The 17412-nt window shown below is 35.4% G+C and overlaps 1 protein-coding gene across 1 annotated transcript in view; it reads left to right on the top strand.

The window, feature by feature from the left end:
- The first annotated feature begins 5875 nt into the window (after positions 1-5875).
- Positions 5876-17412, top strand: part of PPP1R1C (protein phosphatase 1 regulatory inhibitor subunit 1C) — a 115166-nt gene continuing 103629 nt past the window's right edge. The window contains exons 1-2 of the mRNA XM_080799596.1: positions 5876-6147; positions 7741-7801. Of these exons, the coding sequence (XP_080655722.1) occupies positions 6067-6147; positions 7741-7801 (142 nt within the window). The 5' untranslated portion in view covers positions 5876-6066. The remainder of the gene's footprint in view (positions 6148-7740; positions 7802-17412) is intronic.

Genomic DNA, 17412 nt, shown 5'->3' with positions numbered 1-17412 from the left:
CTGATGTTTTCCCGATTTTTTTTGTAGCTCACATGCATTATATTGCATATTCCAGTAAGTGTATTAAAAGGCCCTTTATTTACCTGCAGTCTTTCCAGCAATGTTGCTCTTATAGGTAAATATGAGTGCTTTAAGTTTTTATTTAAATTGTAGCTAACATACAATGTAATATCTCTTTCATAGAATTTAGAGTAGAATTCAGTGATTCATCACTTACATATAATACCCAGTGTTCATCAAAAGTGCCCTCCTTAATACCCCATCATCCATTTAGCCCCTCTCTCTCACACTTCTACCCTGCAGCAACCCTCATTTAGTTCTCTCTAGATAGGAGCCTCTTATGGTTTGCCTCTCTCTTTTTTTACCCTTCCCCTATGTTCTTCTGTTTTGTTTCTTAAATTCACATATGAGTGAAATCATATGGTATTTGTTTCTCTGACTGACTTATTTCATTTAGCATAATACACTCTAGCTCCATCCACATTGTTGCAAATGGCAAGATTTCATCCTTTTTAATGGCTAAGTAATATTCCTGTGTGTGTGTGCATGTGTGTGCCGTGTCTTCTTTATCCATTAATAAATTAAGCTATGGAAATGAATGAAAGTGAAAATTACCAAAACAAAGGAAAAAGCAGTTGGGTAAGGAGAGAGTAAGATTGGATTCCAACTCTTCTTCCCATTATTCCTGTGGCTTTGCTGGATTTGAGCTTAAAGTCTCCTTGTAGTTCACCGGGTCTAATATTTCAAAAGTCCTCTGGTGCACATCAGGCTGTGATTGACTCTGTCTCCCCATGAAGTCCTTTGCCTAAGGTATCTAGTGAATTGCTTCCCCAAGGCAGCTGTCCACAAAGTTGCATAGTGCCTTGGGTCCCTCAAAGGAGGCCCACCTCTATAAATCCCTAGAGTTTCCACTCTCTTGAGTCAAGCTTACTTCTCTAGCCTCATGGCTGATACGGATCTATTGAAAATCCTTCATGGGTTTCTGATTTTCTTTACTGAACCTGTCTCAACAAGAATAAAGATGAAATGGTTGAGTGATGACCCCGGAAAATATTATACATTGAACAAAATGACATGTCCATACTTAAGAGGAAAAAAAACTTGAGCATTTGTGTAACATAGTAGTAATTCTTCAATTCAACACATATTATAAACACTGCACTAATTGATATGGGAATCCTAGAATAAATCAAAATTGTTAATGTGAAGACAAAAACATGCTATCATAAAGCAATTAAGGAACAATTTTAAGGAACATGGTAAGCACTAAATAAATGAATGAATGAATCAATGATGTCAGCCTTTCAGCATTAAGAGTGATTTCAAGTACATGTTTATACTTAAGTCTGTGGGGGTTCAGATTTTATTGTAAGATTATAAAATAGTGAGCTTAGACTAAGAAGTCTTCTTATAAGTATAGAATTTGAAAAAAAAAATGTAAGATTTAAAATGGCATTGGGGTGACTGGGTGGCTCAGTCAGTTGAGCATCCAGCTCTTAGTTTCAGCTCAGGTCATGATCTCAGGATGATGAGATTGAGCCCCAGATTGGGCTCTGTGCTCGGTGTAGAGCCTTCTTAAGATTCTCTCTCTTCTTCCCCCTCTGCCCCTCCTCCTGCTTACTCTCCCTCTCAACAAATAAAATCTTTTAAAAAATAAAATAAAAAATAAAATAAAGTAAAATGGATGAACTTAGAAGCTGTTCTAAAGGAATTCATTTGATTAATGATTTCCCTGGGAGAAATTTAATTTCAATAGGTACTGGGAGATAGTGGTCCACTTCATTTAGATTAGTGGTTTTCGACCACATTTTACAGGTAAACCTATTTGTCTCAATTAGGTATGGGTGCTTTACTAGTAATTTGTTAATATTAATATTGCAAGTTTCAGAATTCTCCAACTATTTCCATTAAAGATAACTGAGATTATTCTACATAATCCCAATAATAATGTCATTCTCGTTTGCATTATGATAGGTTTTCTTTAATGAAAGAAATGAAGTTATAGTTAGAAATGAAGGAGGAGTCATGGAAGGGAATGCATGTCAAATATATCTGCCATCATCAGAGTATTAGTTGAAAACCATTGTATTAGGGTTAGAAATGTTTTCAACTGATATGTATCTAAACACCATTATGTTATCTGCTTTTGTTCATTACGGTGTTTTCGCATTTAATGTAATCCTACATATTTAAAAATATGCTTAATAAATATTTGCTTTTATTTCAGTGATATTCAACTAACCAACCAAATGTTAAACAAAATAATAGCTCTTGATATTCAGTATACTGAAAAACCTTGTTTCCTGACAATATCAGATAGTTGATGCCTAACTTGAATTATTTGGTAAGACTAGATAGCCAACCTTAGGTTTGTTCTGTATATGTTTAGGATAGGACAGAAAAGGAATTCCAGTATAGGAAAAGAGGCTGAAGGAACACATAAGTTATGTGTTATGTTATAGAATAATACAAAACTACATAAGATTAAATACCAGGAGAGGAACAAAAAGAGCAATGCGTCTTATCTGGAGAATCTGAGGGTGACTTACTATGAAGTGGGATTAGAGGATGAATCCAATTTGGATAAAAGGAGGGAGGGCAGGAAAGTTTCCCCAGAAGGTAGGAGAGGCCATAGAAAGGCTGGCTGTGGGGTAAGTGTAGTCTGTAGGGGAGTCTTGAAGAACTGTGGAAAATAGGGTCAGATATAAAGTAAAATCAGGAAGGCCTAATGAACTGTTCTCCTAATGTATTACCTTGTTTATTCACAGTATCACTTACCTTGAAGAGAGACTATATTTATTGCTTATTCCAGAGATATTTTTAATCTTTAATGATAGAACCCATTACTTTAAAAAAAAAGAGAGAGAGAGAAAAGTAAAACTACCTTCTTTCACGTCAGCTTGGTGACTTAACACCTAGCTCTAGAGTCTCCATTTTATTCTGATATCTAACTTGCTGTAAGATCTTCCTGGTTAACTAGTATTCTGCTACCTTCTTTTCTTTTATTCATATGCTACTTCGTCTTAAGATCTTTTACCATGGAACTTGAATGGTTAGAACATCTAATCATTGTAGGTTCTGGTACCTTCCACCAACTTCTCTGTAGGTCCTTATGTGATAGTAGCCATCTGATTAAAGGCTAGGCTCTAGGCAAAATCACTAGCATTTGAATCCTGTTTCTGCCACATATTAGCTGGATAACCTTGGACAAATTACCTAAATTCTTTGGTTTTCTTCATTGTAAATTAAAAATGAGAATAGCATTAGTATTTACCTCAAAGGGTTATTATGAATATTAAATAAATTAATGCAGATAAAGCACTTAAAACAGCCCCAGGCACAGGGTAAATGTTATGTAAGTGTTAGCTCTTATTGTTATCTCTAATGGGGAGGAAAAAATGTACACATGATATTTAGTATAACCATATTGCTCATGTAAGCACATTAAAATTTCTGATTATTTCAAATTTAAGTTGCATTTAAGTGATTCTTGGAATAACAATTTAGCTCGGAAAAGACCTCAAACATCTTCTAACACAATTTCTCTTCCAGTGCCATAGCAAAAGGCCTGGCATAGAATAGATGCACTATCTATTCAATAAATATGCACCATGTGAATGGGTGACATTGCAAAATGCTAAACAGAAAAGATAAACTGGTAATTATTATACCAAGTAGAAGTATGCTGGGTGCTTTGGGAACACAGAAAAGGTGAGTCTCAACTCTCTGTGGATAGAAGTAAATCCATAAAATCTACTTAGAGGCTACAAAACTCAGCTGAGTCTGAATGATGCACAGGAGTTCATATGGTGAAGAAAAAATTTAAAGGTTCTAGAAAGTTCTTTTATGATACAATTTCTGGTCAAACTATTCAAAATAGGGCAATTAGTAAATGAGAATGATTTTATTGCTATTTATACCATAATATGCACTGGAATTGCACTTTATCAACCAGTGTTCCAAGTGGTATCAAATTATTCCAAACAGGCAGGGTTTCCTAGTAATTCAGATAAAATATATATCTTCAAGCCTTTTGAAAAATCTAGTTTAAAGAAAAATAATAGTTATCTTTTACTGAGTAGTTATCATGTACTGCCCTTATAATGAACTCTTATGAAGAATTAATTCATCTAAACCTCCCAAGAAGAAAGTTCTTTTACTGCCAAGTTGATAAACTGAGTTAGTAGCAGAGCTGAGGTTTGAACTCAAGGCTGCCAAGTATATGCTCTAAATTACTACACTAAGCAAAATTTTGAATTGATTACTCACTAGAAATACTGTCTTGTTTTCCTTTTGTGTAATTTGAGGAAATATTCAGAAAAGTTACTACATTAATGATACTGATTCAGGTTTCATGCTGGGACTTTTATAAAATGTTACAGAAAATGTAATTTGTAAGTTTCCTTTCAACACTATAAGGATGAGCACATCACAAGATGTCTTGCTGGTCAGCACTGTTCTCCAACTGAAAGTGCTTTCACATCCACATCTTCATTTGCTTTTCCCCTAGTGGGTATAGAAAATTACTTGAATAATGCATATTACTTTCCATATTCTTTCAACAGAACATTGTATACTTAAATCATTAGGATGAATTCTTGGTATGGACTCAGAATTTAAACAAAAGAAAGAAAACCTCATTTGTAAAAACGTGGAACAATATTCAGTATCTAAATATATTCTATAAATCCAAAAACATATCAAAAATCTAGTATTCTTCAAACAAAGTCTTTCAAATAAGAAAGCAGAGCACTCAAGTTCTTTCTCTCATTAAACAGCTTCATTTTCAGACTTCCTTCACAGAAGGAGCTGAATGCAGGAAGGTCATTTTAGCCTGCTGTTACCTCCCCTTGGATGTTAACAGTGTGGAGATCCAGCCACTGTCTCCCTCCTTCAGTATGGAGGAGACAGTATGGCCATCATCCTCTATCATTCTGGAGATAACCCTCTTTTTATGCCTTTTTTTTTAAGTTCTTTACTGTACACATATCCCCACTACTGACAATAAACCACAATTTTGGATATCATTAGGTTTCACTGATGTTTTCTAGTCACTTCTGTATTCTTCCAGATCAGAGGATATAACTGGCTCCACCAGGAAATGAAATAGAGGTCATTACAGCAGCAGTGACTTTCAAGCTGTTTGCTAAATTTAGCTGTCCAATACTTTCCACTCTAATGAAAACTGTGAACTACAATTACAGAATGCTGGAACAGAACAGGAGCTTAAAGGTCACCGAGTTCAATCCCATCCTTTTTCTGATGAAGGTATTGGGGCCTAGACATAGTCTGCAATTTGCTTGAGGACACAGAGCTTGTTAATGGTAGAGATGGGACTTGAACTAAAATCTGCTCAGTTCACGGCAGCAGTGTCCTTACTATACCACAAATGCTCTGCTTCCCATGGTCAGTCTTACCTAACCAGATCTCACAGCATAAATATATCTGATATTATTGGTTGCAACTTATCTTCTGTGGCCATTCATCAATTTGGTGGCTGAATGTGAAATGGCAAAGGTGTCTGACTTAAAAGTTGCTACAAGAGAAATGAAATGATTTCATACCCAAACCCTGCCCCCAACTCTAAAAACTTCCTGCTTTATGTTCATCAATAATGAATGGCCCATCCCTGCAATACTCAGAGGGAGCTTACATTGCACTTTTGAGCAGCCGGTTAGTAATGTACAGTGGATAGAGCCTTTCTTTCAAATCCCAGGGCAGCGGGTCCTTCAAGGCTAGCATTGCATTTTCAATTAGCTGCTGAGTGAATGCTTGGCATGTGTATTAGTGAAGAAGCACACAATTAGCTTATTGTTCCTTTCTGTATTGTGCTGAAAGGTTCCAAGAGATTGGTGGAGGAACAGGCAAGCCAGGCATCACTGTGGAGTTGAAGAAGGGATTTACTCAGACCTCGGCATCTTCACTTGCTCCTCTGGAATTACAGCTATTTATTACAAAGGGCCCTGTGTGGCTGGGTGGAGTGTGCCTGAGGAAACACATCCTGGACACCACCTGGGGCTAGTCCTTCTGAGCCCTTCCAGTATCTGACTAATTCTCTTCATTATCATGGAGCCCAACAGTCCCAAAAAGATACAATTTGCTGTGCCTTTATTCCAGAGTCAGATTGCACCTGAAGCAGCAGAGCAGGTACGTGGAATTGGGTGGGGAGCAATTCCTGTATATAAGGTAATACGGACATACATTCTTATTAATTGAAAGCTTCTCTACCTCTTGAATTTGTTTGACTTTGTGACTTTCCAGGATATATAAATGAGAAATAAGTTGATTTCCATATGGCACTTGTATTTGAGTTGCATTGAGTGACCTATTGGCTAAAATGTAGCACTTCATGTGATAAAAAATTAGCACCCATTAGAGAAAAAAAATGATTATATTAGTGATTTAGATCTGGATCCAAAAACCTGTTTGTTTTTCATTATTTATGAAATGAAAAAGATTTATTTAACAATGAAAACATTAAATCTTGGAATAATTTCAGATTATAGGGTTAATATTTTTTAAGGTTTTCATCATATATTCAAAGGAGTAATTATAAGTATGTGTAATATATGATAGATGGACTTTGTAGATGGTATGTATAATTTAAAAGACATTTTATGCAGATATTAAAATAGTATTAAACATCTCCTGGATTCCTTTTCTATGTCTAATTTATCTATATTTCTGTCTTTCATGTAAAATTGTTTTACATCTGTATCTGTTTTACATCTGTATCATATTCAGATTTACTTAGACTCCTGATGCAATGGAACCACTTAAAAAACCATTTGTGGTAAAATTACAACAGCAGGGAGGCAAAAGCAGAAAAAAATTATGGGGTCATCAACCTAATTCATTAATTTCTTACAACCTAAATTATCATTGAATCCTTTTCCAAATATTTTATACAAAGTCTTAAAAATAATTACTGAATCTGCGACTCATAACTTTCTAGAATGTTTTGATAATCTGAAATACATTCTCTCAGACAAGGCCAGATAAACATAACCTTGAACTTCATGTATTTATGTTGAGTGGGACATCAGTTCTGTCCTGGACAAAATGTCATTGGCAAATTTTTATCCTCTATCCTACTGACATGTATTTTAAGAATTTACCTATATATTTAAGAAATCAAGAATACTTTAGAAAATCTAATCATAATATGCTCCTATAACTCTTAAAGTAAGAAAAACAAACCCCACATCAAACCTATTAGTTTTAAATGAATTATTCTCCTAAAATCCATACTCATTCTTTATTTGTCCTAAAGATGTTACTAGAAAATAAGAAAACCTTATATTAATTGAAATGAAGAACTCATGCTGTTAAATTTAACCTACTAGAAATTTTAAGTTTTCTGAGCTTCTCTTAGCCTGTTTAGAAATAATGATAATGGATCTTAAAGGCATCATCATTATGGGGTTCCAAGAGAGCCATTAAAACGAGCAAGTCATCCTTGTACCTATGCTGCACATTAGTTCAGTGGCATCATTTGATTATATACATCTTCCTTTTTTGTGGAAAGGTAGATTTTTGGTCAACAAAGGTGATACTAATATCTGAAAGTTCTACTCTCTGGCTTTCTATAATTCAAGACAGTGAGCACCTACTGTGTGCCCTCCAGAAATCTGCTTTTTCATGTTGGGAAAAGTTGAGGATGTACCGGTTCTGCAAGCTGTAAACTGGGGGCAGTGTTTGACTCTCACTGACCTTAGTGGGGGCCTTTGTTGTTCACAGATCAGAAAAAGAAGACCTACACCAGCATCTCTTGTGATTCTCAATGAACATAATCCTCCAGGTAAAGAAGCATGATGTCTTTTCACTGACAGAACAGAACTGTTTGAAGAACATCAGAGAGTATGTCATTGCCAAAGGATTTTGATTTAGGATGATAGTCCTAATCTAACAAGCTAGTATATAAAAATGGATCATTAACAAAATCAGAAATACAGAAACAGTCTGTCAACAGTCTGCTTTTCCTCTAGAATGACACAATGGTGATGATATGCTATAAAATGATCTGCTGTTTATACAGAGTCCGATTCAGTGCTTATTAATGAGGATGGTGGAAAGTTGTTTAATTAGGTTCCAAAGCTCAAATTATAGTCCAAGAGATGCTTGTATCTCTACAGAGCAGGTTTTTTAGTTATGAAAGCTTGTCATGGGGGTGGGCAATAAGCTAGCACTGGCTACAGCTTTGTTGCTGATGTCATGTCTGAATAATGCAATTGACAAGGAACGAGATCAATTTTCAGCACTACCCATTTGAGAGTCATTCTGAAGGGCTGCATCCATTTGTTGAGGTTTTACTTTCCATTTCCTGTAAAAAGTAAAGCTGCCTTATTTCTGATAAATGACTGTGATCTGCAATACACAAACATTATTTACTTATTGAATAGAAGTGATTTTTAGCTCACATTTAAGTGCTGTTTCTAGAAATACAAGTAAGACAGCAAAGGTCATAGCATTAATTTGTACACAGGCGGGACTTGGTATTAGGTTTTTTACAGGTCTAAACAATAAGGGTAGAAAGAAGGAATTTGAAAAATAGAAACATAATAAGTCTAAGTACAGGCTGTAGTGAATAATCTGTTTTAAGAATACCAAGGCAAACAGTCTTTGATTTTTTTTTTTCAAATTCCTTTCTAATTAGAGAAGCATACATAAGAAAGTAAAATTCTAATAGAATATTCATCATTGAGTCTACATCCAGGAAGGTGTTCAGCTGATGGGAAACTAAAGCAAATTTATTCCTGATGAAAATAGGATTTGTTTCTATTTCTATTTCTTTAAAGTGCTATAGCATTTAAAAATCATTTTCAAATGTATTATCATAATACATGTTAACTTCTTTTGGTTTAAAAAGAGGTACAAATGGTAAGCACTTATAGTTTACAAATAATCATAATACTAAAATCTTCTGGGGCACCTGGGAGAGTTCAGTCAGTTAAGTATCCAACTCTTGATTTTGGCTCAGGTCATGATCTTAGGGTCATGAGATGGAGCCCTGTGTCAGAATCCACACTAGGTGTGGAGCCTGCTTAATACTCTCTCTTCTTCTCCCTCCGCCCCTCTCTGCCTCCTTCTCTTAAAAATAAATACATAAATAAATAATAGAAAAATAAAATAAAATCTTCTTAGATTGGAAGTGATTTTATGGCAATTTTCCATCACTGTCCTTGCTCACAGCATGCAACTTTTCCACAATGTCCTAGAACTTACTTTCCTGTAAGTAAGCCTTAAAAGGTGATGCCCAACTTGATTTCTAAGTGTCCTGCTACAGATACTACTACTGTTGAATATGGCGAAGCTATGTAAATGACCCTTGTGGCTCTCATTCAAGCCCCCAAATTAGTAACTAATATTTTTTGAAAGCCAACTATGTGCTTATAGATGAGAAAAATAAGCATTAGAGTGGTCAAGTAATTTTGGTGAAAGTTACTCCACTATAAGTGACAGATTATACAGACAAACTCAGATAATTCTGACTCTAAACCCTGTGCATTTTCTACTGCACGCTGCTGGCCCTGCAAATTTCAGTTTGCATTACATAGTAAATTCTCTGTAAATGGGACTAGACTTTCAGGCTCCATTGACAAGCAAATCCAAACCTTAAATAAATCTTCTGTCTAGACCACTAAATTTAGTAGATTAGGAATTATACTTAAGTATCCCTGCAAATCAAATTTAGATTTTCTCTAGAAATCTTTTTCTTACCAGAACTCCTAATCACTAGATGGCATAGTTCTATTTCCCTTATTGACTCCATACTTCTCTTTTAAAACACCAGTGGAGAGAACTTAGATGCAAATAGCATCTCACAGAGAATTGTGTCATTTTAGTGATGTCATCTCCCTTCATCTTCATCCTCCTTTTGGAAACCAGAATAGTTTAGAAGGGACTGATTAGCCCTTGCCTATGTATAGCAATGTGTATAACAAACAGGGATTTCTGGACTAATGGTAGGTTCTTACAGGAAAAAAAAAAAAATCAAACACTTCCATAGCTTCCCAAGTAAAAATGATCTAGAACCATTATTGGAGAAATAAATGAAAGAACCAAACAAACAAACCAAACAAACAGTAACCAAACCCCACAGTGAACCAAACCAAACCTAGATACTAATCCTCACTATCCATGTGGTCTTAGCTGGGTAAAGGACAACATCTCCAAGCTTTATTTTCTCATCTATAATGTGGAGATAATGTCCATCATTTCTACTTCACAGGGTTGCTAAAATGGTTTAAATAATTAATGTGAATACCCCTTGAAAACTGTAAAGTGAAACAAATGTTAGGTGTCATTGGCTGATGTGTTCTGGAAGACAACCTTTGCATGTAATATTTAAATGTTAACATAAGAACAAGTTTTTTCATAATCTCACTTGTATTTAATAGTTCTGACTGACCCAAAAATTCTTTGTTCCAAATATTACCTGAACATTCTCTACTAAACAAAACAAAAATAACAGTAACAACAAAAACCTCAAGTGTTAAATGACCTTTTTTAAGCAATTATTTATTCTAGCCCTAAAAGCAATATGTTCTTTAACAAATAACAATTGTGTACAGCTCTAAATCCTAGTAAATTAAATAAATCTCTTCAATTTTACTAAAATTCCCCACAAAATTATGGAGCGTTCTTAGAAGCACCTGTCATTAATGCTGTTTAAAATTCAAATCCCTGAAAAATCTTTATTTCCAATTAATGTAGCAAAGAAAATTAAATTTTCCATTATATTATATAGAGACGTAATTAACAAACCCTTCTAATTCATTTACAGAGATAGGTATCTTATAATCACTGTTAAATGAATTAAATATATCTTCTCTTTAAAAAAAAAAAAAGTTTCCTGGGGCTTGCAGAAATAGTCAGTTACAGAAGTATGTGAAAGACTGGTCTGCTCTTAGATTCAGAAAAACATATGCAGGGGCGCGTGGGTGGCTCAGTGGGTTAAGCCTCTGCCTTTGGCTCAGGTCATGATCTCAGGTCACTGAGACCCTGCTTCCCCCTCTCACTCTGCCTGCTGCTCTGCCTACTTGTGATCTCTCTCTCTCTCTCTCTCAAATAAATAAGTAAAATCTTAAAAAAGAAAAATATATGCACTGTTTATATTTGATAGAGGGGAAATAGAATAGAATAGAAAGATATGTTAACTTGTACATCCATACTGTTTGTTTGCTAGTTGATCTATGCTGGTCTAAACACATAGATGAGATAGGCATTCTATTGGTAGGATTTCAGGGGCAGCAAAATGTGGCCTCAGTCCTTTTCTATCCAATGGCCCAGAATTCTCAGCAGCAGAAGCACTATGGAAACAGATACACAACCTGTTTAGGATACATCACCCTTGGCATAGGTTAACAACCATAACTTAACTCAAAACAATGGGAAGCAGAACTAAAAATTTTGAATTGAAGTCATCATGCCCGAAAAAATTTAATAGCAAAGGGTGTGTCTTTATGGTGGCGAGAGCAGAAACTAGATGTTTGTTTCTAGGAATGACTGTAAAGAGCCAGATGGCAGTAAAGAGAGACTTGAAGCCTGACCTGTAAAGGTAGAAAAGCACCAAAGGAAAATTTCAACTTTTTCAAATATTTTCTGGGGCTAACGGTGTAAGTAACCTTGTAGAAAACTTTTTTTCTGTATTTTCAATTCATCTTCTGATTAAGGGCCTATTTATGATGAGCTCTCTGAGGTTATACTGTAGAGCTTCCTTGTCTATTCTTATATTGGGTGCTGTTCCCTTTAACTCTTATATTGTCTGGAGTTAACTGGTTTGGTTTCTGTATTTTTATTTAGAGGAATACATACGAATCCTCTCTATTTAGAAATATAGATGCAATTCTCTATATATAGAAATAAAGACGCAAGATATAGATGCCAACTTCTGCAGTTTGCTTCATCAAATTTCTAGATTTACTTAAACATTATCTGTCTTTAAGTAGATTTACGAGAAGACTGTATATTTGGCTAACAGTATTAAAAATCTAGAATTGGAAAGTACTTCAAAAAGTACCTAATCTGGGATGCCTGGGTGGCTCAGTTGGTTAAGCCGCTGCCTTCGGCTCAGGTCATGATCCCAGCGTCCTGGGATCGAGTCCCACATCAGGCTCCTTGCTCGGCAGGGAGCCTGCTTCTCACTCTGCCTGCTTGTGCTCACTCTCGCTCCTCTCTCTCGCTCTGTGACAAATAAATAAATAAATAAATCTTTAAAAAAAAAAAAAAAAAGTACCTAATCTAACCACACATCTTTGTGAAATAATGTGATTTTTGTGATACAAAAATCAACCCAAGTGCATGAAACTTGCTCCACTTCATATATCTCAAAGAAGAATCTGTAATTACCCCTACTTTTCAATTCCAGATCCATTAATTTTAGATGTTAGAAAATAGTTTTATCAAACTTGGGCAATATCCTCGCTTTATTCTAAAATAATTCCTTATTTACTGTCCTCCAAAAAAGTTTATTTACCCACCTCTTCAAATACAAAAAATAATTCTTTATTATTTTCATTTCTAAATTGAATACTCCTAGTCTCTGTAAGAGCCTTAATGAACTCTATCCAAATTCTCTTTGTCTCTTGGCCTTGGAACCCAGAGCTAGACATGGTTTTTCAGGAAAAAGCCATCCTAGGCCTTCTGAATATTAAAGTTTGTGGAATTCATTCTCTTTTACTTACTTTAAGCAGAGACAATATGGTTACAATTAAGTTTAATGGATCTGATGCCTATTATGCATGGGTGAACTGTAAGAGGCCTGGAGCTTAGTAAAGGTTTGGGTAAGTACCCAGAAGTTTTGGTGCCATTTAAAAGTTTACTGTACATCTAAAAAGTAGGACCAGAAATACAAAGTAAAATAGTTTTCTGGGGCTGTTTATTGAACTTCCTATCACAGCCGACTTTTGGGGAGACTGACCTTCTCTTTGGCACTTATGGCTTTAAACATTCTTAGAAATGAGGCATAAAAACAAAAGCATTTTCTCACATAGGTGAGGATCCTAAATATTAATATAAGACATAGGAATTAAATATCACACTTTCTCTGTTCAACCTTGAGGTAGTAAGATAATAAGTCTGGTCAGTAGAGAGAACTGGGTCTCCCAATTGATTGGGCTGTTTGACTCCACAGACTGAAAAAGAAGCCACAGTCCATTCTGGATGTAGCGTATGAGTTTCTAAATGAGGCTTACATTTTAGGACTCTGACACTAAGTTAACTAATGAGATTTGGAAAACTCTGGATTGATAACCCTGAGAAATTAGGTAATAGCTAGAGAACAGTGCTGGACTGAGGTTGAGTTGTTCAAAATAGAGGGGCTCCAGAAAGTTCTGATGATGGGAGGTTTTGCAAGGTCAACAAAGTTAAAGTGGAGATTTATTTCCAGTGTTAGGACATTCGTATGCACACAATGTCTTATCATGGAGACCCTCTGTTTGATTTGTAGTCAAAAGCAAAGCGTACCCTGAGTGCAAGCTCCAAGAATTACACTGAGGATTTTCCTGGAACTTAAGGATAGGTAAGAAATCATCAATCCTACACCTGAGGTCCCTGTCATCTCCAAGGACCTCCAATCAAATGCACTCAAATAAAAACTGTACGGGACTCACAGTCCATACAGTTTTGTTTCATTCTTGGTTTCCTTCTCTTCTGTGGGGATGTTGTTGTAATTCATTCTGATCTGCAATCCTTGTTGTTTATTCAGCATTTATTTTGCCTTTTCACTACTAATGGCAATATAAAACAAAGAAAGGCCCAATATTGGAAGATTACTTAGGAGTTAACTGTTATTAATTTCTAAGGAATTTCCAGAAAATCCATTTTTTTTCTCAGCATTTATTTCTATGAGTTATTGAATGCCAAACCATGCTGAATGATTTGCACACAAGTGACACATGTGGCTTTCAGAGATTCATATACTACACAATTGATTGACTTATTTTCCCATAAATACTCAATCTGTGCAGCCAAGTGGCCCATTCAGTCAGAACAGCTGTGAGCCAAAGATGAGGTTCCAGTTCTGAGTAATGCCAAGGTTTGCTATACTATAAGTATTCAAAGGCACTAGCATATTCTTCAAATCAAATGAAAGAAAAAATGAAAGGGCAAATCATTAAACTATGAAATAGTTCTACTTTATTTCAGCAAAATTACTATTGCTGCTCATTTTGAATAATAATAAATACTGCTTATTTTTTATGTTGATTTTAATAAGAAATACCTTAGTGGAATATGACAGAATGATGGTAGGGATCAATTCACTTCATTTTTCTTGTTCTCTGCCTACTTGTGGGGGATACTGTAGATGAAAATAACTCGGAGGTACTTTTGCGTGATGTAAAGAGACAATGTTGGTAGCAGGTAAAGCACTGGCTTTGGAGTAATACATGTGTTGGAATCTCAGCTTTGCCAGATACTGGCAGTGAGACACTGAGTGTACAGTTAACCTCTATGGGCTCAGTTTCCTCCTTTCATAAGGGGGATATTGAGGTGTGAGAAAATGTTTAGCATAGTGCCTGCAACCAAGCAGATGCTGAAGACATAAGACCCCCTGCATCATTATACCCATGCTGAGAAATGCTGTGTTCTCCTAAAACTTATATTTCTTGTCAGAAGATGACCCAGCTCCTTTCCAGTTCTGGCTGTCATGTCAGACACTGTCAGTTATCCTCAAGAGATGGGGATTCTCAATAAGAGAGAAGCTATATCATATCTCTTATTTCATCAGGATAAGAATACACAATCATGGAATTATTATGTATCTTATATTGTGATATTTGTCCAACAGAGCATGTCTTACTTACAAAAGAAGTTTCCATGAAATATGAGTCCCTTAAATTTTTCTTTAAAAAAAACAAGGAAGCTACTGGGGTACCTGAGTGGCTCAATCAGTTAAGCGTCCAACTCTTGATTTCAGCTCAGGTCATGATCTCAGGGTCCTGAGATCAAGCCCTGTGTTGGGCTCAGTATGGAGTGTGCTTGTCCCTCTTCCTCTGCTCCTCCCCCTGCTTGCTCTCTCTCTCAAATAAATAAATAAAATCTTAAAAAAAAAAAAAGCTACTAATGACTATAAACTTACAAAAAGCAATAGCGATCTTTGTAGATTTGTATTTGACCAAAAATGAAATTCATATTCTAATAGTATATGATTATTGAGGATAAAAATCTTCCACAGATATCTATCACTCACTCACTTGATTGCTCACATTATTTCCACTCCATTTGTTCTTACTTCCTTCCATACACCATCCATATTTTGGCAAAGCTTTCTTTTTCTGGTTCCTTCTTTTAGTTCCTTTGCCAGATCTTAAAGCTTAGTCTAGACAGGCTCATTTGTGTAAATTAGTGTGCATCTTTTCTATCAATTTCTCTTACTTAAATTGTAGCATGAAACTCACTTAAATCTCAAAAATTTTCCCTGACTAGTTTCATCCATTGTCTGGCATTTTTATTCCAATACTGTCTTCCCACTTACAACTCTCAAAGCTATGTATTGGTTTATATATTCAATACAATTCAATAAACATTTACTGGGTACTTATTCTAAATGTGATTTATATAGTGGAGAATAATATGTCTACATGAAGCAGGATACAATTGTAAATGACAGAAATATCAACTGCTCAGACCATGGTAAGATTAATTCTGGCCAAGACATAGAGGAAATTATTTCCCATGTTACTAATCTATAAAGCATTTGTATGACTTATTTTGATCTTAGGGCTTTAAATTTTAAGGACTGGGTCAGAGCTAAAATTTTACTATTTATTCCAAACTAGTATAATAGAGATATCTACTCAAACTAGCAGACTGAGCATCTAGTTGAGTAGATGTTAGATGCCCATGAGCTATTCAATTTAAAAGATTTAAAAAGGTCCTCAAACCAATGGCAATCTATCTTCTTGGGTACTTACTCTGATTAGGACACAGTGTTAGCCACTCCTGACACCTGTTTTATCTCCTAGAAGATATCTTTTATCTTCTAGGAGATAAAACAGCTAAGTCACTCTCTCTGCACTCATGGAGAAACCTACCTGAGACATTTATAATTTGATACATGTATATTGAGAGTAGAATCAACAGCATGTAGCAAAAATATAAAATGTATTTCAATTCAGTACAGAAATGTCTACATTTTGGTAAATTCAATTATAGAATTATAAAGTACAGTACAAAAACTAGGTGCTTGACAAATGGCAACTATTATTTTGGGGTGGCAGGCACATGGCACTTAGGAGTAGAGATGCTAGAATCACTCAGGTCTGGATACAGATTTCAGATGGCCGTGAGCTGCCTCAGAAGTTTACCCCAGGAAAGTGGATTTTCCTCCAGGAAGCTGGACTCAAGTGGCTCTGAAATGTCGGTTTCTTTTTTTAACACTACTATGTTTCACTAAATGTAAAATATATTCATTAGAAGGTTAACCTTTGAATAAGGAGAGTACATTTTTGTATCTTCAGAATAATACACATATACCGCATCATCGTCAGTTTTTATGGAGAGTTTAAGAACACATTCAGTTTCAAATTTAAGACTGAAAAAGTTACTAACTACTAATTGTTTCTAGTTCAGAGCTGTATTTAAGACAAACAGTAAATCAATGGTACCTGACAACCTCTAATAAAAAAATCTAGCCAACCTGTGTAATGAATAGAGAGGAGTTATTTCTATATTTATTTCAGAATAGCTCCAGAGCAAGCTTCAAACTGTGGGAACTTTTTTCCCCTTTCTCCAACCATTTTCTACCCTTGAGTTCGACCAAGTAGTGATCTGACACTGTTCCAGCAATTCCAGACATGATTTGGTAGTAGAATTTACCAGGGGATTAAACTGAAATGCCCCAAAGGTCAGTCTTTTGTTCTCAGTCCATTTGCTGTCACTGTCTTCTCCATACTCTGTTCCCTTCAGGTCTTCCCCAGTATTTCAGGGGCCCCAGGCACGTTCTGGAAAATGTTACATCTATTATCTGTGAGTTTTCCTTGTGCTGTGGGTAGAAGATAATCTTTGAATTTAACTCAGTGACTTTGTAGCACTCACAGTAATTTGATATAGTGACAATTATAGTGCTTAACAAAGCTAATTTGTGATCAAAGGGAGATATATTGACAAGTCTGGTTAGAGTACAATTAGAGTTTGACCTTGGCAAAAATGCTGAAGAAAAACTACTGTGTAAAATAAGAAAAGCTAGAAAATTCATTTCCTTCCTTCCTCCCTCCCTCTTTCTTTTCTTTCTTTTTCTTCCTTTTTTTCTTTTTCTTTCTTCCTTCTTCCCTCCCTCCCTCCCTTTCTCTCTGTCTCTCTCTCCTTCCTTCCTTATTTCTTTCATTCTTTTGTTCATTTGTTCCCTCTTTCTCATTCTCTGGGAGAAATTTTCTATCATTATAGGAAACAATTTTTAGAATCAGACTC

This window comes from Martes martes (genome assembly GCF_963455335.1).
Source record: "Martes martes genome assembly, chromosome: 3".
NCBI classification, from domain to species: Eukaryota; Metazoa; Chordata; class Mammalia; order Carnivora; family Mustelidae; genus Martes; species Martes martes.
Note: the sequence above shows the minus strand (reverse complement) of the source record. Positions and strands in the feature narration are given on the sequence as shown.